At 40.6% G+C, this 25,806-nt stretch overlaps 1 protein-coding gene across 2 annotated transcripts; it reads right to left on the bottom strand.

The window, feature by feature from the left end:
* Nucleotides 1–2,027: 2,027 nt before the first annotated feature.
* On the bottom strand, nt 2,028–24,920 carry ALDH8A1 (aldehyde dehydrogenase 8 family member A1). Of its 2 annotated transcripts, XM_079147114.1 has the most exons (7): nt 24,695–24,920; nt 21,029–21,176; nt 20,078–20,233; nt 13,258–13,407; nt 7,465–7,721; nt 4,418–4,579; nt 2,028–3,263 (listed from the first exon to the last, which is right to left on the bottom strand). In XM_079147114.1, exons 1-7 carry the CDS (start codon nt 24,830–24,832, stop codon nt 2,811–2,813), a joined length of 1,464 nt encoding a protein of 487 aa, XP_079003240.1. In that variant the 5' UTR covers nt 24,833–24,920; the 3' UTR covers nt 2,028–2,810. The 2 variants fall into 2 exon arrangements, with proteins under 2 accessions (XP_079003240.1, XP_079003241.1); XM_079147115.1 differs by lacking the exon at nt 20,078–20,233.
* Nucleotides 24,921–25,806: the final 886 nt, after the last annotated feature.

The following is a 25,806-nucleotide window of genomic DNA, read 5'->3' as shown; positions in this document are numbered from 1 at the left end:
GACAAAACTATATAAGCAATGGTTATAACCACTGACTGCTGGTATAGTGTCAAAGGAGAGGAATATCACTGGGTCAAACACACATCAATTAGACTGCCCAGGAGTCCAGAAGTGATGCTTGCTGGGCATAGGAAAATTTGAATCAATAACAATAAAAATTAAATCAAGTCATGTGATTATGTCAGTCTTTATTTGGGGCTTGGGAGGGAGACGCCGCTCTGACAAGAGAGTGTCAGGTGGGTTCTCTGGAATAAAAGAAAGGAGTATCACCAACTACAGGGGTGGGCTGGGACTTTGGCATGTTAATTGACTTTAGGTGCCCTTCAACCTGAGTGGGCACTTGAACATAAACATCCTGGCCCTGTGATAAGGCTCAGTTAAGTAAAGGAACAAGTAGAAAGTTAAAAGCCCAGGGAACCTGCCATTTTGGGGTCTCCTCAACAGCATTACCCTTTTAGCACTGGAAGAGTAATGCTGAGGGCACCTGGCTCTAATAATGTACCTGATCTTTAAAGCTGATAGGTGGTTCGAGAATGGATAAATGAGGCACATTTGGTATTTGACGAACTATAAATTAAGTTGGGACCTTTTAATGGCTTGTCAGGCTATGAGCCAAGACCTAGGAATACTCTGTTTTTTGTCCCTTTGGGGGTCCCTGATTATCTCAGGAGCTTCTAGATTCAAAGAGACACAGAGCAGGAAAAAGGCATCCAGAATGTCAGCAAGAAGCAATCCCTGCACAGGCTGATTCCAGAGCCAGGACAAGAACTGACAAGAACAGGACAAGTGGCTCTCAATGTGCTCCTACTTTCCCTTTAGGGAGCAAGTAGGGTGAGAGGCAGATAATCAGACTCGGGAACAAGGAGAGACAGCTGCCGAAAGCTGGAATCAAGATGTGGTTTGAGTCTCAGGAATAAGGATGACCTTGGCCAGACCACTTACAAGAGCAAAGATAAGACTGAATTTGCTGAGGAAAGGGGAGGGGGTGGAGAGAAGGAAAGATGGTGGAATGAGACAGACCTCATTACCCTCTGTACGGGTATGATTACACGAATGGTGTGACTCTACATCGTGTACACCCTGAGGAATGAAAGGTTGAACTCCATTTGAGTACAATGAATCAAAATACATTCTGCCGTCATGTCTAACTAAATAGAATAAACAATAAAAAAGAAAAAAAGACATGCATTCTGCCGTCATGTCTAACTAAATAGAATAAACAATAAAAAAGAAAAAAAGACTGAAGCTCCTCCGGCTGACTCTTGGAGTTGGTCCTGGACTAAAGTAATCAAGGTTGAGAAGAGAGGTGGTGAGGAAAGGAGAAGGGAGGGAGTCCAAAGCTAGGAAGAGGTATGATTCACACCATCACTTGATCTTCAATAGGCTGACTGACATTTCTCAGCATTTGTAAACAAGACAATATACCTAAAATCCCAAGCAGTTATAAGCTAAGTCTTCCCCCTACAGTTACCCTCAGTCCCCTGACACACAACTAATGCAGCAAATACCCCAGAGCACCAGGGACACCTTATTCCCCTCTGGAGTTAGTGTTGAGTGCCTTCTGTGTGCCAGTGCGGTGCTACAAATGCTTTGAGATTTGGGGGGTAATAACATAAGCCAGGGCCTTTAACATTCCTGTCCAATTGTGGAGATAGACTACAAACAGATTGTTTCTGCCAGTGAGAAAGATGCTGGGTTCCAGGAGTTCCTGGATTGCATGCCCCTGTAGCGGGTCCCTCACCCATGTAGAATGGAGCTGAACAAGAGGGAAGAAGCAAAACAAGAGGGAAGAAGCAAAACAAGAGGGACACTTGGAGAAGGACCCAGCATGATGCGTGCCTTGGACCATAAATTATCTGCTCCCTCTGGAGCACAACCCAAGGCAGGTGTGAGGTTTGCAGAAATCATGAGTTTGAGAGTCTGAGGATCCAGCCCTACCTCTAGCCCATACTGTTTGTACGACCTTGAGTGTGCTATTCAACCCATAACCCTCAGTTTTCTCCTTTAATCATTGGGGAATCCAGAAAAATAAGCAACTAGAAATAGCTTTATTAGAAAAAGAATCCATACTTCTAAGAGAATGGACATAAGGAGGGATAATGGACAAGTCATACTTTTTAGTAAAATTGCTTATTATTTTAATGCTTCTTTTTTGGATTAGGAAATGATAAGACTTATTATAATTGATAGACTTGACAGTGGAAATGGATTAGTTTCCTCTTCTTGTTCCAAGTTTCCTCTAAAAGTGGTAGCAATTTTACTCTTCTTTGTCATTGTATAGATATATTTAGCCCAACCTATCACATAGGCTTCCTCGAACAAATTTCATAAATATTCAACATCCCCATACATAATGAGGAGTAGCCAGTTATCATTTAGCCTTGCTGGGTATTCAGTAGACCAGGAGACCACGTTCATGGTCCCCTCAAAGGCAGAAAATTATGCTGAGTTGTCTTTCAGCTTTGTGGATTTTTTTTACTCCATATTTGTAAATGAAAATATATGATTACTGAGGATTCCAAGAATTCAGTCAAGACGATGACAAAAATCCTATGAAGACAGGACATGATGATCTTGTGGCTTCCTTGTTGTGGTTTCCTACACAGAAGTCTTCTCTCCTCTGAGTCCACACTGAAAATAGATAGAATCTCTTTGCTAGCTGGTAAAAACATGAACCACCAAGGTGAGCTTGGGAGTACCTCCTGCCATCAAGATATTCTGGGATGGATGCTAGCACTTCCTTGACCACCCTGGACAGCTGGGTCTCTGCTGCAAGGCAGTGACCACAACAGCTTCCTCATGGGCGAAGATCAGTATTTAACTGTGATGGTTTTGATTTCAGTGAAGAAGTCATGAGAGTCTTTGGCTCCTTCCCTTCCTATCCCAGAATACTTCATCCCCCCAAAAGGCAGGTTCAGCTCTCTGATCATCCAGCAGTTAGTCCAGACCAAGCCTGACTGTAGCTTCTGAGCCACCCGGTGGATGCGTCCCACATTGCCTGACCATACGGTCGCTGCCAGTCCGTATTTAACGTTGTTGGCCCTTCTAATCACTTCCTCTTCGCTATCAAAAGGGACAACACACGTCACTGGACCAAATATCTCCTCCTGCATGCAGCAGGACTCATCCTTAATGTCTGTTATCACCGTGGGAAGCATGAAGTAGCCTGCCTGATTCCTAGGGGGCAGGCTCAACCTATCCACCCCCTCACCACACAGGATTTTGGCTCCTTCAGCACAAGCTTTCTTGATGTAACTTCTGACCTGGGCAAGTAACAAACAGTTAGCAAATTCTCACAATTTGGCTTCACACAAATCAGCAGAAAAAATTCATATTTTCGAATCATTAGAAAGCAATATAAGGTCATTAGTAAGAAACCTGGGTTTTCTTGTCACTTAGCTACTAAACCTTAAAGCAGAGATGTTCCAGCCATCATTTGGGCATTCAGCGTTCATGAATTGGGGAGGGAAGGAACATATTTAATGTCTGAGTGTCAGATACTCAGAAAAGTACTTTACATACACTCCCACTTGATTCTTTCAAAATTCTATCCTCTCTCTTTATCTGTCATATCCCTATTTGCTGGTGATATATTTGAGCCTCAGAGAGACTACATTGTTCATGAAGCTAAAAAAAAGTAAAGTTAAATTCAAACTCTGGTATATTTTGTAGTTAAATATATGAAAGAGTATTTTCTTCCTTTTTTCCCATTATAAATGGGAAGTGAATGATTTGTAAAATTTATAGACCATAATGTCCTTCAATAGCTGAGCTTCCAGAAAATAATAATTTCTAGTCTCATTACTGATTATACTCTGAAACCACATCTGAGTAATATAGTATAGCTAATTACGATGGAAAGCAAATGTGTAATAATTTAACCCAGTAACTCCAAGATAATGACATATGAGCTTTCTTGAAAAGAGGCTTAAAGGAGGCTTAGTTCTTATGTTTTTGTTTCTTTTCAGAGTCTTGATGCTGAGCCATGCTGGCAAGAAAGATGGCAAGGACCTTGCACCTTTGGACCCAATACTGGGTATTTCAAGTTGAGGATTTACAAGTATTCAAGGAAAATGGGCACCTGAATTTGCAGCATATATCTTAACTGGAACACAATAGTGCTATCCGAATCATTCTCCCAACTACTACTATGCACCTTCTATGTTCTAGGTATATTTCTGAGCTCTAAGGACACAGCAGTGAATAAACCTAGCCATGGAGCTTACATTCTAGTCAAGGAACTCCATTTGCATATTAAAATCTAAAGTTTTTAAACCCTATGTCTAGAGACAATTTCCCATAGCTCATAATTTTTCAGAAGTAATTAAAGTATTTTAAAGACCCAGGTGTGTTATGCTTGCACTGAGTTTCTCTTCCAAAAACTTTTCTGTAATTTACATGATGAAGGTGTACTTACTTTCTCCAAATGTGCTTTACTTATCAGAGCACCCATGCTGGCTGATGGATCAGAAGGAATGCTGACTTTCCACTTTCTGGTAGCTTCTACAAACCTCTTCAGAAATTCATTATAGATACTCTTCTGAACAAAGACCCTACTGGTACAGAGACAGATTTCACCCTGCCAAGAATGTGAACAATGACTAGATTGGAGGACGTTCTCCTTCCTGGTAGATCCCCCAGCACTTTCTAGTTCCTAGTTCTAGTGATGTATCAGGCATAGTCCAGGCAATGGGATCCAGTGGTGAACAAGCCCAGGTCCCTACCATGTAGAGCACACAGTCTTGTAGGAAGACAGACAGAAACACAGGTGGACACATTCCACACAATAGAGCTTCAGGTAGTGATCAAAGCAATAAACAAAAATTAGGCAGAGGAGGAGAATAAAAATTGATAGAGAAGGAGACAGTTATTTTACTAAACCGGGTTGTAGAAGGCAATTGCAAAAAGGAGATATTTGGAGAACGAACTTTTTATTGACATTAAAGAGTTGGATGAAAAAAGATCTGGAGGAGGGAATTCTAGCAGTCAGCACGGAGGACCTGCTGTGGGAAGGAGCAGGTGTGGGTGTGTGGCAGGAAGGAGTGTGGGGTGAGACTGGGAGCGGAGGCGGGAAGGAGAGGCGATGGTGGGAGTCAAGCACACAGGGTGAACAGGGCAACCTAGTGCGCCCTCACGGCTCATATGGAGCTTGCGTTTTAGTCCCGGTATTGTGAAACTGGAAGGGTTTGTGCAGAAGAGTGATATGATCATTTTACATTTTAAAAATATCATTCTGACAGCTGTGTAGAAAATAGAAAGGAAGGAAATAGGCGTGGAAACAGTTCAGAGTTATGAGATATTTCAAAGTGCAGATGAGTGGAGGTAGCTTGGACCAGAGAGGGATCAATGGAGATGGAGAGAAGTGATAGGAATCTAGTGAGCTCAAGATTCTTACAGAGGTATAGGATCCTAAAAGTGTAGGAGGCAGGCACAGACACCCTGGAGAAGTAATAGGTTGCAGGTTACAGCTTAAAGATAGAACATAGATGCATAAGTAACTATCTTCATCACATTTGTATTTGGTCTTCACAAAAATCCTAGGAAACAGAATGCTTCTAGTTATCTTGGTATTTGTACGAAAGTTCATTGTGTAAATTAAACAGTTAATGTATCAACATAATCAATTCTTTCTGCAAACAGGATCACAATCTGAACTATCTGCTTATCTAGGTTGGGGAATGACCAAACACCCGGCAGATTCATCAGCACACGTGCCCTGTGCCCTATGGGGATAGGATAAAGAGACTTGAGGTTTTACCAAGTCTCCTGGTACTCTGTGCCAGGAAAGCATAGGCAACACAGATCCCTCAGAGGATGACTTTGGAGGAAATGAGAAGAAGACAATATCATTTATTGAGTCTCTGTCATTTGCCAGGCACTGTGTAGAATGCTCCTTACATAATAAGTCTGATGTGTTGACATTCTCATTTTAGAATTAGGAAATGAAGTTTGGAATCATTGGTGCCAAAGTTCATATAGACATGTTTCCCCCAATAAGATAATCATGCCTAATATAAGAAGGAAGTATATAATCCATGGGAGTCATCACTTAACTAAGTAAAAAAAAAAAAAAAAATCAAACTTTTTTTTCTTCTTTTTTGCCTAAAATCCAACTGTTGCTGAATTGGCCATGATTCTTCTCCCACTGAAACTTTAAAACACCCCCAAGAGGAAGGCTTTCTGGGTGCAGTCAAATCCTAGCATGATTCTGGTAACTGAGCAGCCAGGAATCTACACTTCCAGGCTCAGTACACATTTCCTTATACAGAGAATGTGCACTCCTGTCTCATGTCAATTCTCAGTTCCTGGAATTTGTCTACTTTTGCTGTTATCTGGAAATCACCAAAATGCGGGATTCAATTATTCATTTGATATTTACTTATTTTAATGATTAAATCAGTAAAAGATAAAAAGGCCTTATCGATTGATCCAAAATTCCTCTTTGCTTCTAGACTTTTTCTCTAGGAATTATGGTAAGTCAAATCATTATCATTATAATTATCTTTAAAATACTAGGTTCCAGGGTTGAGGTGTAGCTCACTGGAAGGGTGCTTACCTAGCATGCACAAAACCCTGGGCTCAATCCCATGTAACACCAAAATGAGGAGGAGGAGAAGAAGAAGAAGGAGGAGGAGGAGGAGGTGGTTTTTCACTTACATTTACAAAATCCTATCTGAAGGCATTATTATTGCCCAAATGATTCTACAGGTGTAGAAATACAGGTTCAAATGATTTTGTAACATCCAATGTTTCTCCAGTCAAGGAAAATGCAAAACTGTCTCATTCCACTGTTCTTCTATGGAAGTTATGACACTTTAGTAGAGACTTATGTCTCTAGTAAAATAAAAATATCTTTTGGAGCAAATCATTCAGTGTTAGCACACATCTGCTAGAACCTGTGCAGTATCCTGGGCATTGATACTAAAATTGCTGCACAAAGACAGGTACTGCTTCCATCTTCACACAGCTGCTGTACAGTGTTCTTAACCATTTGGGGTGCCAAGACCTTGAAGAATCTAACACTAAAGAGCCCACAAAGAGCATCGGTTGTGTAATTTCTGGAGATGCAAGATGGCACTGAAGCTCTTCATGACTCCAAGTTGAGACACCAAATTGAGCAATATTACAGACAGTGGTAATACAGTATGCATGCATTTGAGATATCTTTGAGGGAAGAATAAGGTCCACTGGGAATAGGACATGTGGGCACCGAAAGGAAATAGTGTAAATGTGTGAATAAAAATTGGAGGAGGCTGGAGCAGCAAAATCAATCATTCTGCCCATTACATGAAATAAGTTGTGGAATTCAAGAATTGGAGCTGATCGACACTGGAATATCACAATGGACTGATCCTCCTTTCATGGAAGCGACTGGATTTACCTGTTCATTCCTGGGATTTGCACTGTGATAAAACAGATTCAGGTTGACAGCATCATGGGTTGGGGAATACTCAGAGGACATACCTGGTTGGTAAAGCTGGACCTCACAGTTGCTGGAATACACTCGTCCAAGTTGGCATCCTCAAAGATGATGGCAGGATTTTTGCCCCCCAGTTCCAGGGAGAGCTTCTTGCAGAATGGAGCACTCAACTGGGTGATCCGCTCAGCTGTGGGCTGACTTCCAGTAAAGGAGATCAAGGGCACCTCGGGGTGGGACACCAGGGCCTCACCTACCTTGGGCCCTGTTCCAAACACAATATTGACCACACCTGGTGGAACACCTGGAAACAGCATCAGTGACAGTAATTCTACTGAGTATGTTGAGAACTTAAGGTTACATGAAGACGCTCCTTGAATTTCCAATAGCTTGAATGGGAGGAGCACTTGGCAGGTTGCACAACACTCAGCTTTATGGCTACCTCCAGTTTAATAGCAAAGCAAGGACTGGAGAGTCACCTCTGCCTATAGAACCCAGTAGATGGAATTCCTCAGGTGCTTCTAGGTACACACCCTAGGAAATTCATCCCACAGTAGTGACTACACTTTAGGGACTGCAGATGCACATATATTCTCAGGCAGGTCAAGCCCAATGAGGGAGCAATGCCCTGTTCCAATGTGATATCTAGGAGTCGAAGTGTAGGGGGAAAACGTTAAGTAGAGGGAAGTATGAATCTGCAAAGAAGATTGACTACCTTGGCCAGGGAAATAGGGGAAGTTTCCCAGGGTGGGTGAGGTTTGGGTTAGAGGTCCTGTGCCCCATGATTTTGACAGAGCCCTGCACTCTAAAACCAACTTATAAGTACAAAGAGCACCCCAAATAGATGTCCCAATCTTTTCTATCACAGGATCCTATGCCCTGAATCTACATGTGTGTGTTTATGTGTTTTCTGGATTTGCTGATATATGCCTGTCCACCACCAGAGGGTGTGCTCACTAAGGCTAGAAATAGCACCTGGTTTTCTGTTCTCTGTTGTATCCCTAGTTGGTCACATAGAACTAAACACTGGAAAGAACTCACATTATTGGGTGTTTAGTGTGGGCCAGTCATATCCTATATCTGTGGATTTATTTTCTGTGATTTTAATCACAAACTCACAGTGACTCTCTGAAAATATTATTTGTCTTTATTGCTGTTATGGTTTGATATAAGGTGCCCCCCAAAAGCTCACATGTGAAACAATGCAGGACGATTCAGAGGAGAAATGTTTGGATTGTAAGAGTCTTAACCCAATCAGTGAATTGGTAGTGGTAGGGTGTAGCTGGAGGAGGTGGGAATTGGGGTGTGGCTATGGGATATATGTTTTGTATCTGGAGAGCGGAGTCTCTCTCTGCTTCCTGATCACCGTGATGTGAGCTGCTTCCCTCTGCCACCCTCTCCTGCCATGATGTTCAGCCTCACCTAGAGCCCCAAGGAATGGAGCCAGCCTTCTGTGGACTAAGACTAAGACCTCTGAAATCATGAGCCCTTAAACTTTTCCTCTTCTATAATTGTCCTGGTCAGATCCTTTAGTCACAGCAGTGAAAATGCTGACTAATACAACACTTAAGAGGAGAGAGACCATATTCACATACCTTTATCATAGTATGTGTTACAATTGTTCTACTTTTCTTACTAGCTATTATTTATCTCTTACTGTGGCTAATTTGTAAATTAAACTTTTATCAAAGATATCGTCTGTATAGGGAAAAAACTCAATATACTAGGGCCCAATACTATGCATGGTTTCAGGCCATCCACTGGGGGTCCTGGAACATATTCTCCACTGATAAGGGGGGACTACTCTACCATTTTAGAACTCACAGCAACCCTATAAAGCATTTGGTATTATTATCTTCACTTCACAAATGAGAAAATTGAGGCAAGTAAGGTTTAATAATGAGTAAACACCCAAACTATCCAGAGCAGGTTAATAAATAATCGCTCAATAAATGGATGAGTGAATGAATGCTTAAAGTCCAATATCCAAATTAGAAATGGCTTGCAAATACAGGGAGCTTTGTGTGCAGAAAAGAACTTGCATTTGATCATGTCATATCTAGAAGTTCTTAGGGTCTGCTGGGAGGTAGCTAAATTGAACCCATTTTTTTAGGAGACCACAGTAGGTGCAGAAGTCCTCCATCCTAAAGCTTCTGGCCCTGCCTGCTCCTAGTCTCCTTCCCTTGCCCCTCCTAAGGCATTCTCTCCTCAACAGAAACACACCCTCGTGAATTCAAACCAACACTTCAAGAATCTGCACTTAATGTATAAATAATAATTTCACAATGATGATCACTTATCATGCAGGACACCCTCCCACAGAGCCACCACCTAAGCCTGATCACCTTCAGGGGACCATGGAGGCCGTGTCCACAGCAAACCCTAAGGTAAGGAGTTTCAGTGCCATGAGCATACCTGTCAGAGCCTCCTGCCTAACAGCCTTGCCTTTCCCCTCAGTGTGCGCACCTGTCGAATCTAGCTCAGGTCAACTCTGGATCCCAGGTCCTTGCCAGAGGCGTGCCTGGCACCATGTGAAAGCCCCTGGGCACCATGTTGGGGCAAAGAGTCGGGAAGGAGAACAACTGATGGGGAGAAAACAGAGTCAAATTTCTCCCATTTCCTCTTCATCCAATATGGGCCATGTGTGTGGCTGGACCAGGGAGTGGGACAGGAAGGGGGACTGAAGGAAAAAGTGACTTGAATCCTTTCTCCCGCATAGGGCAGCATTTTACCAGAGGGTGAGAGGAAACACAGGAGCACCACATATGTCTCACCAAGGAAGAGTGAGCTCATTTCAGCAGCCGGATGGCCTTCCATGAGCGGTATTAACCTTCTGATTCTGCTTCTGTAGCACCCATATTCATGTGTTAAGTGGCATCTGCTGGCCATGATTTCTCAGGACCATCTTGCCACTTGATCCAGACATTTGTGAAACTTTTATACAGATATTTGCCTGTGAACCCTTAAAAGATTCTGATTATAAGAGAAGGAAAGCAGTTAAACAGGAAGATATTCAGCAAAATTCAGGCGAGGTGGCTAATAGGCAAGTTGGAAACATAGGAACAGACAAAAATGAAGCTTCTCAAATACCCAGGACTGGCAGGGAGACAAGAAGAACTTTAAATTTAAATAGAGCTGGGGGAAAGAAAAAAAAAAGTGGAAATGGCTCAGAACCTCCAGGGGACTCTCCAGGAATGAGGGCAAACATTTGGTACCCCCAAGAAGAAAATGAATACTCCAGACTCCCAAAGAGGTACTTACAGTTCTACGCCCAGGACTAGAGGAGCTAGCTCTTTAAAATACAGAATATGTTAGCAGTTCATTTTCACTTTTTCCCCTTATACTCTTAAAAGTTCCTCCTGCATTACTGTAAAGTAGGATTTCATGGCTGTGATTCACAGGTCCTCCAGATCCTAGTGGAGAAACCAAGAGTTTAGGAGAGGTATGATTTGATCAGCACCTCTCGGTATTTTTCAGGGAAGGAAAACTTGGCAAAGGTAGCCCAGGAAGGAAGGAGAAGGGCTGCCTTGGCATAACAGGACTTCTGGTTCACAAGAAAGATGGGTGTTGTGCAAACAGATGGAAATGGAAAGCTCTCCTGCAGACCAGGCTCTGGGGAGAGTGGTGAGGGAAGCAGACTCACTGTAGATCAAGATGTCTGGTTTCAGGGGAGTGCTCAGGGAAACAGGGCTTCTCGCCCCTCCATGTACCTCCTCCCCTATGAGATCAAAGTAGAGTAGAGTCCCTGCAATACTTTGGATCTGGAATGTCCCCAAAGGTCCATGTGTTGAAGGGCTAGGCCCCAGTCTGTGGTACTGCTGGGAGGTGGTGTAACTGTTAAGAGGTGGAGCTGGTGGGAGGAAGTTAAGTCATTAGGGGCATGCCCTAGAAGGGAATATGGGGACCCCAGTCCCTCTTCTTCCTCTCTCTTTGCTTCCTGCTCACCATGAGGTGAGCTGTTTCTTCCACCTTGTGCTCCCACCATAATGTGCTATCTCACCACAGGCCCAAAAGCAATGGAGCCAACTGACCATGAAACTCCAAAACTCTGAGCCAAAATAAACCTTTCTTGTTTTTAGGTTGATTTATCTCAGGTATTTGTTATAGCAACAGAGAGCTAACAGAGTTCCAATCCTGAACCCTTCTAGGAACCTAAAAATCACTGGCTATGAAGAAATATACTGTAAGTTTATGTACACCAAAGACTCCATTTTGCAAAGGATGGAATTAGAATGGTGGTCTCTTCTGTAAGGAAAGACTGACACATTCTGGGACATCAGAGAGGTAGACACATTCAAGTCATACACTTCCCCAGAGGACTAGGGCTTCCATAGACATCACCCAATGACCTAGGTTGGGAGGCCTCATTCCTCTATAGGATACTAGGGTCATATGGCCCAATGCCTTGCTCTGAACAGGTTCAGTTTTAACCTATCATTAGAATCCTAGAGAAATGACTAAATTTCACTGGAACCTAATGTGTATGTTTTTGTTTCAAGAGCAAAGGTATCCAGAAAAAAGAGGGAGATAGGCTGGTACCCCGTGCCCATTTTGTAAATATGGGAGAACCCAGCAGTACCTTCTCTGTGTGCTAAGTCAGTGAACACAGCAGAAGGTGACATAGACAAAAGGATGGTACATCCATACATCATCCCACCCTGACTGTGGTGGACACGAACCCAGAGACCTAATAGCAAGGGGCCTTCTCACATGTTACCTGCAGAGCTTCCTGTCCATGACTTCCAAATCCTGGTTCAGCATTAGGCTGTCTGTGTGGAGTTGTACCCCAGAACAAATCCAGGATTGCACTCTGAATATGGTCATTAAACTACTAGCAGAAACAGGGCAAGGAGTGAATACATTTTGTACTGTGAGATAAGCATAACTTTGGAGGGTCAGGGGTAGAATAGCATAGCTTGTTTAAAAACTTCATGTGTAAGGCAATGCATGAATATTGAGAAGTGAAATGATTATAAGAGTTCTAACCTCATCAATGAATTAATCCATTTGATAAAATTCATCAAATGGATTAAAAATTTGAATGGATTACTGGGTAGTAATTCCAGGCAGGTGGAGCATGGCTGGAGAAAGTAGGTCTCAGGAGGTGTGCTCTTGGGAATTGTCTTGTCCCTGGTCTCTCACATGTGCACACTGTCCCTCCCTCTCTCCTTCCAGGCTGCAGTGAGCTGAGCAGCTTTCCTTCACCATGCCCTTCCACCATGATGTTCTGCTTCACCTTGGGCCCAGAGCAATGGAGTCGGTCTCTGAAACTGAACCCAAACCTTTCTTCCTCTCCATTGTTCTTGTTGGGTATTTGAATCACACTAATGAAAAACTAACACAGGAGCAAATGTGTGAGCCTTGAGGTGAGAGGCCACAGCCTATCAGCTTCTGAGTATTGATCCCAAATCAAGGAAAGCCAAATGATTTATATTTGAATCCTTTGGAAATGGCTGTGTCTATAAGCTAGTGTATACAACTTATAGGAATAAGCAATCTTCTCATTTTCATCAAGATTAACTTGTGGCTTAAACCTAAGATTAAAATTTGAGGATACTCTGGAGTGAGTGGGTGTCTTTGATTAGATCAGGACTCATTAAGCTTGCAATGCTGCTATATGTTTATTACACTTCTAGTCACTACCTTGTGAGGTGGCATAGTAGCAGTTGAATAGAGGAATAGTGTGTGAATGCCCTACTGTGGATGAAAGGGATTTCTCAGAAAAGGATCAGGGAGACAAATCCTGAAGATGTCCCTGGGCTGGATATTGCTGCCGAGTGGGAGATCTGTATATAATATAACTTTGTTCCTCCCCTAAATTTGCCCCAACACCTAATTACCTGCTTTATTCAGGAGTTTGCACAACATCCACGCTGTCACTGAAGTTAGCTCACTGGGTTTTGCTATCACAGTGTTCCCAGCAGCGATGGCTGGAGCTATCTTCCAGGTCAGCAAGTAGAGGGGCAAATTCCAAGGGCTGATCAGACCCGCTAAAGGACAAGAACAGAAGCACTTCCGGGTGATGTGCCCCTAACCAGACAAGGTTACTAACTGAGAACCCCTTCGTGCTGCATGAAACTTACCCTTAAAAATCCCAAACTTGGCTTATTTGTAGGTAACTTCAAGTAAATTGGTCTAAAATTTATTATACACAACTGTGCCTTTCAAAACAGTTTTCACATTTCTTGATGGTTCACAATTATAATTATGAACAACAATGTAAGCCCTAGGGCTACAAGGCTGTCACCAATCTATGGCTTAACAGTTTCAGAATGTAATGCATTTTGAGATTTATAAACTGGGCTTTACTTTTTAAAAAAGTATCTCCCTTCTCATTACTAAGCTGTTCAGTTGCTATTTATTCTAACAAGTTTCTCTACCTCTGTTTCCAATATGTTGTGGATTGACACGTAATACCTCAAGCTTTCTAGAATTATTTATAAAGTAGGAACGAAATGGTTCTGAATGGCCCTGGTAGAAAGTTTTATTGTCAGTAAAGCCAATCAACTTTCATGCATAGATCATGAAATCCATCTAAACTGTTTAGAATATTCTTAAATAAATGTTCTCTCTAGATTCTCACTTGTACCCTGACCCAACAGATTTCCTGGATAAGTAACAAACCCAACATTCAGAGTGTGTCTCCATGCAATGTTCTAAAATTGTCCAGGTTCTCAAACACAAGACTTAACAAATACAAAGCCTCCATCATGACTAAGGAAATGGATTCCTTCATTTTAAGCTCTGCTCTCAAACCTGTGCTATGAAAGTAAATGTATATTTTACAGTATTAAATTTCCCATTGAGGAAAAAAAAATCTGTTCTTTAGGGGATAACAGAGTATTTTTTCAGCAAAAAATTTTAGCATACTTCTTAGGAGGCAGTTATACATATCCATAATGCCCTAAAAATGTGATTTCCAAAAAGTTTGAAGAATCAAAATAGTAAAATGTGCAGGCATTGAATGATCCCACCAATCGACAGTTAAAAGAGCAAATACAGGAAGCAAAAGATCATTTCAAAAAAGAGTTAGAGATATTGAAAAAAACAAACAAACAGAAATCCTTGAAATGAAAGAAACAATAAACCAAATTAAGAACTCCATAGAAAGCATAACCAATAGGATAGAACACCTGGAAGACAGAACTTCAGATATTGAAGACAAAATATTTAATCTTGAAAACAAAGTTGACCAAACAGAGAAGATGGTAAGAAATCATGAACAGAATCTACAAGAACTATGGGATATCATGAAAAGGCCAAATTTAAGAATTATTGGGATTGAGGAAGGCTTAGAGAAACAAACCAAAGGAATGAACAATCTATTCAATGAAATAATATCAGAGAATTTCCCAAATCTGAAGAATGAAATGGAAAACCGAGTACAAGAGGCTTATAGGACTCCAAATACACAAAATTACAACAGACCCACACCAAGGCACATTATAATGAAAATACTTAACATACAAAATAAAGACAGAATTTTAAAGGCTGTGAGAGAAAAGAACCAAATTACATTCAGGGGGAAACCAATACGGATATCAGCAGATTTTTCAATCCAGGCCCTAAAAGCTAGAAGGGCCTGGAACAACATTTTTCAAGCCCTGAAAGAAAATGGATGCCAACCAAGAATCTTATACCCAGCAAAACTTACCTTCAAATTTGACGATGAAATAAAATCCTTCCATGATAAACAAAAGCTAAAAGAAGTTACAAAAAGAAAGCCAGCATTACAGAACATTCTCAGCAAAATATTCCATGAGGAAGAGATGAAAAACAAAGAAGCAAATCAGCAATGGGAGGAATTATCCTAAAGGAATTGTCAAATAAAGGAGGAACCAAGTCGTGTCAAAAAATAAATAAATAAATAAATAAATAAAATTTTAAAAATGAACCAAATGACTGGGAATACAAATCATATTTCAATAATAACCCTGAATGTTAATGGCCTGAATTCTTCAATCAAAAGACATAGACTGGCAGATTGGATTAAAAAGAAAGATCCAACAATATGTTGCCTGCAAGAGACTCACCTCATAGAAAAAGATACCCATAGACTAAAGGTGAAAGGATGGGGAAAAAAATACCATGCACATGGACTCAGCAAAAAAGCTGGAGTATCCATCCTCATTTCAGATAATGTGGACTTCAAGCCAAAGTTAGTCAGAAGGGATAAAGAAGGACATTTCATACTGCTTAAGGGAAGCATAAATCAGCAAGACATAACAATCATAAACATCTATACCCCAAACAGTGGCTCATCCATGTATGTCAAACAAATCCTTCTCAATTTCAGAAACCAAATAGACCATAACAAATAATACTAGGTGATTTTAACACACCTCTCTCACCACTGGACAGATCTTCCAACAAAAATTAACAAAGAAACCATAGATCTCAATAACACAATCAATAACTTAGACTTAACGGACATTTATAGAATATACCATCCAACCAAGAGCGAATACACTTTCTTCTCAGCAGCACATGGATCCTTCTCTAAAATAGACCATATATTATGCCACAAAGCTAATGTTAGCAAATACAAGAAGATAGAGACACTAGCATGTATTCTATCAGATCATAATGGATTGAAGTTAGAAGTAAATGAAAGAGTAAAACACAGAAACTATTCCAACATCTGGAGATTAAACAATATGCTATTATATGATGAATGGATAACAGAAGATATTAGGAAGGAAATTAAAAAATTCTTAGAGGTAAATGAAAACAAAGAAACATCATATCAAAATCTCTGGGACACTATGAAAGCAGTACTTAGAGGGAAATTTATTTCATGGAGCGCATTTAATAAAAGAAGTAAAACTCAACAAATAAACGACCTAACACTACAGCTCAAAGCCCTAGAAAAAGAAGAACAGAACAGCACCAAAAGTAGTAGAAGACAGGAAATAGTTAAACTCAGAGCTGAAATCAATGAAATTGAAACAAAAGAAACAATACAAAAAATTGACAAAATAAATAGTTGGTTCTTCGAAAAAATAAACAAAATTGATAAACCTTTAGCCACACTAACAAAGAGAAGACGAGAGAAAACCCAAATCACTAAAATTCGGAATGAACAAGGAAATATCACAACAGACAGGATGGAAATACAAAACATAATTAGAAGCTATTTTGAAAATCTATACTCCAACAAAATTGAAAATTTCGAAGACATCAACAGGTTTCTAGAGACATATGAATTGCCTAAACTGAACGAGGAGGACATAAACAATTAAAATAGACCAATTTCAAGTAATGAAATAGAAGAAGTCATCAAAAACCTACCAACAAAGAAAAGTCCGGGACCAGATGGGTTCTCAGCCGAGTTCTACAAAACCTTTAAAGAAGAGCTCATTCCAATACTTCTCAAAGAATTCCATAAAATAGAAGAGGAGGGAACCCTCCCAAACTCACTCTATGAAGCCAATATTATCCTGATACCTAAACCAGACAGAGACACATCGAGGAAAGAAAATTTCAGACCACTATCCTTAACGAACATCGACGCAAAAATTCTCAAAAAAATTTTAGCAAACCGCATACAAAAACGTATGAAAAAAATAGTGCACCATGATCAAGTGGGTTTTATCCCAGGGATGTAAGGTTGGTTCGACATCAGGAAATCAATAAATGTAATTCACCATATCAATAGACTTAAAGTCAAGAATCACATGATTATTTCAATAGATGCAGAAAAAGCATTTGATAAAATACAGCACCCCTTCATGCTCAAAACGCTAGAAAAAATAGGGATATTGGGAACATTCCTTAACATTGTAAAGGCCATCTATGCTAAGCCTATGGCTAATATCATTCTGAATGGTGAAAAACTGAAAGCATTCCCCCTAAAAACTGGAACAAGGCAGGGATGCCCTCTTTCATCACTTCTATTCAATATCGTCCTTGAAACTCTAGCCAGAGCAATTAGACAGACCAAAGAAATTAAAGGGATACAAATAGGAAAAGAAGAACTCAAACTATCCCTATTTGCTGATGATATGATTATATACTTAGAGGAACCAGGAAATTCCACCAGAAAACTTTTAGAACTCATAAGTGAATTCAGTAAAGTAGCGGGATATAAGATCAATGCACATAAATCTAATGCATTTTTATACATAAGTGATAAATCTTTGGAAAGAATAATTAGGAAAACTACCCCATTCACAATAGCCTCGAAAAACATAAAATACTTGGGAATCAATCTCACTAAAGAGGTGAAAGACCTCTACAATGAGAACTACAGAACACTGAAGAAAGAAATTAAAGAAAAACCTTAGAAGATGGAAAGATCTCCCATGTTCTTGGATAGGAAGAATTAATATTGTCAAAATGGCCATACTACCAAAAGTGCTATACAGATTCAATGCAATTCCAATTAAAATCCCAATGACATACCTCAAAGAAATAGAACAAGCAGTCATGAAATTCATCTGGAAGAATAAGAAACCCAGAATAGCTAAAGCAATCCTTAGCAGAAAGAGTGAAGCAGGGGGTATCGCAATACCAGATCTTCAACTCTACTACAAAGCAATAGTAACAAAAACAGCATGGTACAGGTACCAAAATAGAAAGGTAGATCAATGGTACAGAATAGAGGACACAGACACAAACCCAAATAAATACAATTTTCTCATACTAGACAAAGGGGCCAAAAATATGCAATGGAGAAAAGATAGCCTCTTCAACAAATGGTGCTGGGAGAATTGGAAATCCATATGCAACAGAATGAAACTAAACCCATGTCTCTCACCATGCACAAAACTAAACTCAAAATGGATTGAAGACCTCAGAATCAGACCAGAGACCCTGCAGATTATAGAAGAAAAAGTAGGTCCAGATCTTCAACATGTCAGCTTAGGACCAGACTTTCTCAACAGGACTCCCATAGCACAAGAAATAAAAGCAAGAATCAATAACTGGGATAGATTCAAACTAAAAAGCTTTCTCTCAGCAAAGGCTATCAGCAATGCGAAGAAAGAGCCTACAGAGTGGGAGAAAATCTTTGCCAATCATACTTCAGATAGAGCGCTAATGTCCAGAATCTATAAAGAACTCAAAAAACTTTACACCAAGAATGCAAGCAATCCAATCGACAAATGGGCTAAGGAAATGAACAGACACTTCACACAAGAAGATCTACAAGCAATCAACAAACATATGAAAAAATGTTCAACATCTCTAGTAATAAGAGAAATGCAAATCAAAACCACCCTAAGATTCCATCTCACCCCAATTAGAATGGTGATTATCAAGAATACAAGCAACAACAGGTGTTGGCAAGGATGTGGGGAGAAAGGTACACTCATACATAGCTGGTGGGGCTGCAAATTAGTGCAGCCACTCTGGAAAGCAGTGTGGAGATTCCTTCGAAAACTTGGAATGGAACCACCATTTGACCCAGCTATCCCACTCCTTGGCCTATACCCAAAGGACTTAAAATCAGCATACTACAGAGATACAGCCACATCAATGTTCATAACTGCTCAATTCACAATAGCCAGATTGTGGAACCAACCTAGATGTCCTTCAATTGATGAATGGATAAAGAAACTATGATATATATATATATATATATCTCATATATATACATATCATATATATATACACACAATGAAATATTACTCAGCCATAAGGAATGATAAAATTATGGCATTTGCAGGCAAATGGATGAAATTGGAGAATATCATGCTAAGTGAGATAAGCCAATCTCAAACAACCAAAGGACCAACAATATCGCTAATAAGTGGATGATGACACATAATGGGGGGTGGGAGGGGTTAGTGTTAGGGTTAGAGTTAGGGTTAGGGAGGGGGGCAAGAATGGAGGAAGGAAGGACTGTATAGAGGGAAAAGAGGGGTGGGAGGTGTGAGGGGAAGGGAAAAAATAACAGAATGAATCAAACAACATTACCCTATGTAAATTTATGATTACCCAAATGGTATGCCTTTATGCCATGTACAAACAGAGAAACAACATGTATCCCATTTGTTTACAATAAAAAAAATAGTAAAATGCCTCATTTTTTCTTTTATACTCCTAAAATATAACTAGAAAAAGTTTCTTTTCAGATGAAACAGTGTCATCTAGTGGACATGCCTAGTCATTGCAGACATTTAGATGTTTCTTCAAAGGTCAAGAGAAAGAACTGAGTAGAGGAAGTAGAGCAATCTCAGCCAAGGATCATTAATTAAATCAATTCATAAGTGTGGTCATTATCTAAGTGTCCTAGACGTATGATTTATTTAATTCACATAGTTATTAAAATATGTAAAGATAAACTATTATCCCAGGTTTTCAGAGAAGATAATGAAGCACACAGAATTCTTCGGTCTAAACCATCGCACTCTCTGGGTTAGTTGGTTGGTTGTTATTGTTGTCTAATCATTGGTGGCAAAAAAAATCCTGGCATGTGACTTACTCTTAGCGTTATTCTTTTCCCTGAAATTTTCCAAAATAATGTTCCAGGAATATGTAGGGAATTTGACACAAAGAGAATAAATCAGAAATTGATTTTTGAGGCCAACAAATTTTCAGAAAAAGGAGAAATTGGCTCCTTCTTTTTCTTAGTCCATTCCTTGAGATTAAGTCTACAGAATTTTCTGAGCTCCTCTGTGCATGATCGTGATGCAGGCTTTCCCAACCAGCACCTACCGATTCCCACTGGGGTCCTCATAGTGTAGTGCAGACAGCCCAGATAGTCCACCTGCGTGCTCTCTGTCGTGTGGTGCAGGGAGGAGGAAGCAAAGAACCGGAAGTTCTGCACAGACCGGGGAATGTCTATGGTTCTTGCCATAGTCAGGGTTTTCCCTGTAGGGAGGAAAGCACTGCCAGTGTGTTCCACGTAGAGTAAGCAGAGACCTCTGTCCATCAACTGTCCCCACACCATTTCCCAACTCACACTGCACTGGCCACAGTTCCTTCCAGCCTGGGAAGCATTCCTTGACCATGGTTGGGTAAAACCATGAAATCATTAGGTATGAGTTTATAAAATAAGGGGTGGGGGCAGAGTGGAATCAGATCACTTTGCTTTATGGACTGAACACTTCGTAGCTCTCATCAGGAATTTGTCAGATGCTACCGCTTCACCCACACAGGGTCTTACCAGTACAAATTACCAAGCTTTGTAAGTGCTGTGAAGGGGTTGAGATAATGGGTGTTGAGATAACTGTGTTTGCACATCACATACAAACATGTGAGTTATATAAAATGTCCTCCTAACACATGTGGTCATCAGAAGGATTAACAGGAACATTCCAGCTATGAATGATGTGTGACACTTGCTCACCTGTCACATGACCATCCCTGTCCTGGCTCCTGGATGGAGCAGAAGGAGAAGTGTGAGCTCACTGGGACTGCATGAGCTTACCTAGGAGCAGCGTCTCCTTGCCTCACTGGAGGGCTATAAGAAGCACCTACCAGATATGAATAATGACAAGAATCCTGAACTCCATCAATTACATGTAAGTGGCAAGGGACCATCTGACAAACTGGAACAAGGGTATTAATGGTCAATCTTGGGTAACGTATTGCTGTTTTTATAAGCATTTAGTATAAGACCTCTACACTCAAATTCCAGCTCTGTTAGACAGAAATGGCTCTCACCTTGATCTTTAGATTCTGCCTGGGCCAAGTCCTCCAGGGACTGTTCCAGCAAGTCTGCCAGCCGGTTCAGGACCTGGGAGCGCTCATGGGGGCTGCAGGACGACCAGCTGGGAAAGGCCGCTCTGGCAGCCTCCACTGCAGCCTCAATCTTTGAGCAGCAAACAGAAGAGGGAAGAGGGAAGAGAGCCAGTTTAAAGCTGTTGCTCCTGAGGGACCAGAGGAATCCAGAATCCTTGGGTCCCTACATAATAATTTCTGTTACCAACATATCCCAATGCTGGGCTACCACATGTGGGTCGACACAGGGGTTAATGCCACCAGCAAAGTGAACACCACAAAAACAAAGCAAAACCCTCCCTCAACCGAGGGAGCTAGAATGCAGCAATCAGTTAATTAGAAGGAAGCTGTTTGAATCTCAGCAGATGTGCAATGTCAATCACCTTCCAACGAACAGACTTTTTTGAATATTGAATGGGAGGGGACATTTACTACAGATTTATGGAATCTCTAAAGCTCTTAATCCAGCTGTAATGTTTTATAGTTTAAAGTTCTATATGACATCCTATCCTTGGGATGTGATTGGCCCCTGGAATGACTAATCCTAGTCAGGTGCTTCTTTATAGCAGTGGCAGAGGTGGACACAGAACCAACCCAGGCTGTGGAAGGCCATGGCTTGCAGATGGCATGCTCCTACCCCATTAGTCATTTATTGAATAATTTTATAACTAAAAGAATATGACTAAATATACAAATTATTTCATTTAGCTCCCATTAACATTCTTTGCTCTAAGTATTGTCATGCCCATTTTACAGTTGAAGGAAGCAAAGCACAGAAAGCTCAATTAACTTGCCAGAGGTCACACAGCTAATAAATGTAGTATCAGGATTCAAATCCAGATCTTTTTGGTTCTCAAAACCAGAAGTAGATTTGCTATGGCATAACCACTGTGTCTACCCTTGCCCAAAGTCCAGTGCCCAATGGAAAGGGTTTGTGTTGGAGAGGAGGGGATCTAGGGTTGAACAGAAATCTTAGGGATCTAGTTCTGGAGCTATGTCCCCAAAGAAACAAATGACGAGGTATGGGTATAGCCAACTCATGACCAAAATGTGATGCAGCAGAATGAATCTTGGAGTGCTTTTCTGCTTCTGCCTTTCTTCTCACTCAGGCGTCTAAGCAATGCCTTCTCCAGACAAAGCAAATCTGTAGTCCATAGGCCACCCCCTCCTCCGCACATGCATGAAGAAAAGTCACTTCCACCTTCCTTCCACCACTGGGCCCAGCTCAGCCTCAGAACACTTCTTCACAGGCTTCAGGCAGTCAGGAGCACTCTTGGGTCATGTGATCTGACCATCCAGACTTCTGATCTAGGCTCCTCATGAAGAACCCTGCCAACGTCTCCCTTGTTCAGATGAGCTGAAGTAAGGCATGCAATTATTAAAGGGGGTTGGGGTCTTAGCTCAGGGGTACAGTGCTCTCCTGGCATGTGTGCAGCCCTGGCACAACAACACCAAAGATTAAGATTCTCATTGTCCATAGAAATTTGTTTGAGGATGGTAGCCTGACCTCCAAAACCGAATCTCTAATGTGGGCCTGCGGGCAGGATGAAGGAAGGGAGGTGGGCTTTGGCAACTCCCACCTCAAGCTGCAGCCATGGAGAATCCACTGCCAGCCAACCAGAGGGACCTCATTCCTACAGTTGATCAAGTACAAATCTGATCTTTACCATTTAGAAAATTCAAGTCCACTCATGTTTTCTAAATTGTCTTGTGTCATGTGATTTGTTTGTATAATATAGATAGCATATTAATCTACTATATACAATAATATTACCCTAAGCTAATACTTAGAATACTACATGCCAAGCACCAAGGGCTTTACATGGATTAGTCCATCCAATCCTCAGAACAACCCTACAAAGTAGGAATCATTATTATCCCCATTTCATTGATGGGGAAACTGAGGCATAAAGAGGCTCGGCTGTAAGTGAAGACCACAGACAGCAAGCAGTGGAGCTGGTGTTTGCAGCCAGGCAGTTTGACTCTGGCCTGTGCTTCCAGCTGCAATCCCATAACGCAAATGGCCTGCAACAAATGTGTGCATGTGTGTATCTGACCACGCACACAAGCACATACCATCAACCTAAGCATCAGACACCAAAGTGTTAGCATTCTGCCCTCTGAACAAAAGGACGATAACAGAGCCTAATTTCTAGGTTGTTACAACTCTCTCCTTGGGACAATCCTGGTAAGGCAGCTTGGTGAAGGCAAAGCACATAACTAAAGCTGAATGAAGAACCCCTGTTAGGAGTACTGGCAGGATTTGCTGTGAGCAACTATTTGGGAAATTTATCATGGAGTTTGTACAGTCACCATTTTTTTTCAAGCCAGGAAAAGAAAGTGGGATTTATGGGATCAAATAGGATACTTGTGAATTGGATTCATGGAAATAAAAAATATTTATTACTGTAATAGCAACTACTATTTTCAGTTTTGTTCTATTTTCTGAAAAGGTATTAACTGTAAGCTGCAGAAAATATTCAACCTGAATTTGGCAGATTTGCATTTTTAACTTCACTTTGAAAAACACTGTGAAACAAAGAGGAGTGGAAAAGACTAGATTTCCACAGTTATCTTGGGTCATTTGAAACAAACAAAATTGCAGATTATAGTTTAACCAACAAACTAGCCAATACTTGCCAACATTAATCCACGAGTCTAAAGGTTTTGTTAATGCAAGACAGACTTGAAATGTTCACAAAAAAAGATAACTGAGTTCTTCAAAGAAGTCTGCATACAAAGGCTATAATTTTACTTTAAATAATCTAGTTATTTGTGTCTTAAAAATAAATCATACTCTATTATGGATTAAAAGAGTGTACATACACCAGTCATGTTTATCACCCCAGATATATTTACATTCTCAGTGCAGTAACTAAAAATTACTCTAACATATCTCAGATATTTTATAAAATTCCCAAAGTCAAATCAATTCATCAGAAGAAGAAAAGAAAGAGGCAGTAAAGGAAGGAAGGAATAAAGAGAGGGAGGAAGGGAAAGAAAGAGAGCATATATGCCACTAAGTTCAGAGTTTAAAGGTTTTTTTAAATGCTAAATCTAACTTCAAAAGTATATGAAAATTAGATTTAAGTTTCCTTATTCAAATTATTGCATCATCCCAAGAATTTTGAAGATATGAGGAGTAATTAATGTTGCTGTTGTTTGTTTTAGTGAACTGACACTTTTTTTTTTTTTTTTTTTTAAGAAATCCACGGATCTACCAGTAAATTTAGATAACACTTGGTAGAGAAAAGATGCATTTAATAATAGTTGCTACAAGTAATACTTCACACTATAGTTAGGGGATGTCTGAGAATTTTAAAAAATAATAAAAATAAAAACTGCACCCACAGCTGTTAGGTTGTCTAGAAAAACCACTTTCTTCTGAATGTAGTAATCTTCTGCATGTAGTAAGTCTTCTGAATGTGGTAACTTGCAATTTTTTCTGCATCTCACACCTGCCCAGTTACAAGAGAAACTTTAGTGTCTTCCTTCTGCTTTATAATTCTATACTTTCTTCCAACCCCCTTCTCTTTTAGAAAATGAAGTGATTCATAATTTGCCAACATATTAAATACATTTTGATTTTCTCTAAGCGAACAGACTCACCTCTTCTTTTCCACTATTTGGCACTTTGCAATACACTTCTCCTGTTGATGGATCATAAGAATCTATATATGAGTGACAAGGTAAGAATTTTCCATCAATGAAGTTTTCCAGCATCAAAAGTTCCCTGGTTCCAGACATAATGAGGAAAAGCGCTGCCTTTCCCTTTCGCTGAGTTGTCCCCAACTTTGCCCCTAATGCTGAGTTGTCCTCCCCTTTTCCAGTTCCAATGTCCTATATCCAGTATCCCAAGAGCCAATCAGGAAAGTGGGAGGAGGCTCAACACCCTCAGAGAGCATTCCAGCCTCTCAACTAAAACAGCTCCCAAATATTCCACAGACTTCCGCGCATGATGAGAAATGGATAACAGAGTTCAACTATCATCAACTTGCATGATCACTGGCCTTACAGTCATTTAAAGGCATCTGTATATGATTTTATTCAATTCACACAGTAAATGGTTCATTGCTCATGATTAAGTGCCAAAACATGAAGCCAGTCCTTCCTTTTCATGGATTTCCTCACTTATTCCACACAATAATCTTCCATGAAATGAATTAATATCATGACTTCCTCTCTTTTTGACAAAGAAACTGAGCTTCTTCAGAGAGGAAGAGGTGTCCCAGGTCACATAGCAGGGAGTGAACCACGGAGCGATGGTCTTCAAATCAGGTGCTCCTTCCTCGACATCTCGCTACTCTCACCCACAGAGGTGAGTAAAGACAGACACCCTCTTTCCATTGCTCATCAGGTTTGGTTGTTTTTTGCTGTTTTGTTTTTGTTTTGCTTTTTTGATTTTCATTTTGGCTGCCTTCCTCTCTGAAAAGCTCTCTCTCCACCCCCAACCAGGGCTGCAGCAGCAGCTCAGGTCTTCCCAGATGTGCATGGAAATGAACGCAAGCCCCAGAGTGTATGACGCATAGCAAACCAGGCACTGGTGTCCAATTCTACAAACTGAGAAAAGGTAAACAAAAGCTATAAACAAGCAATTCATAGCCAAGGGATCGTGACTGGCTAACCAGTGTATTAGTGGATGCTCAGCCTCATTGATAATCAAGGAAGGTGAACTTCAAAGAGGTGTCCTTCTGGATCATCAGACTCAAGAGCATTTTTAA

The sequence above is a fragment of the Sciurus vulgaris genome (assembly GCF_902686455.1).
Source record: "Sciurus vulgaris genome assembly, chromosome: 7".
Lineage (NCBI taxonomy): Eukaryota > Metazoa > Chordata > Mammalia > Rodentia > Sciuridae > Sciurus > Sciurus vulgaris.
Note: the sequence above shows the minus strand (reverse complement) of the source record. Positions and strands in the feature narration are given on the sequence as shown.

Excerpts from the sequence above, each read along its gene's own strand:
- ALDH8A1 (XM_079147114.1), bottom strand. The coding sequence starts at position 24,832 with ATGTCTGGAACCAGGGAACTTTTGATGCTGGAAAACTTCATTGATGGA. Across the intron at positions 13,408-20,077 it reads GAGGACCCCAGTGGGAATCG|CGGGTCTGATCAGCCCTTGG; the intron begins GTAGGTGCTGGT and ends CTTGTCCTTTAG. Across the intron at positions 7,722-13,257 it reads CAAACTCCTGAATAAAGCAG|GTGTTCCACCAGGTGTGGTC; the intron begins GTAATTAGGTGT and ends TGCTGTTTCCAG.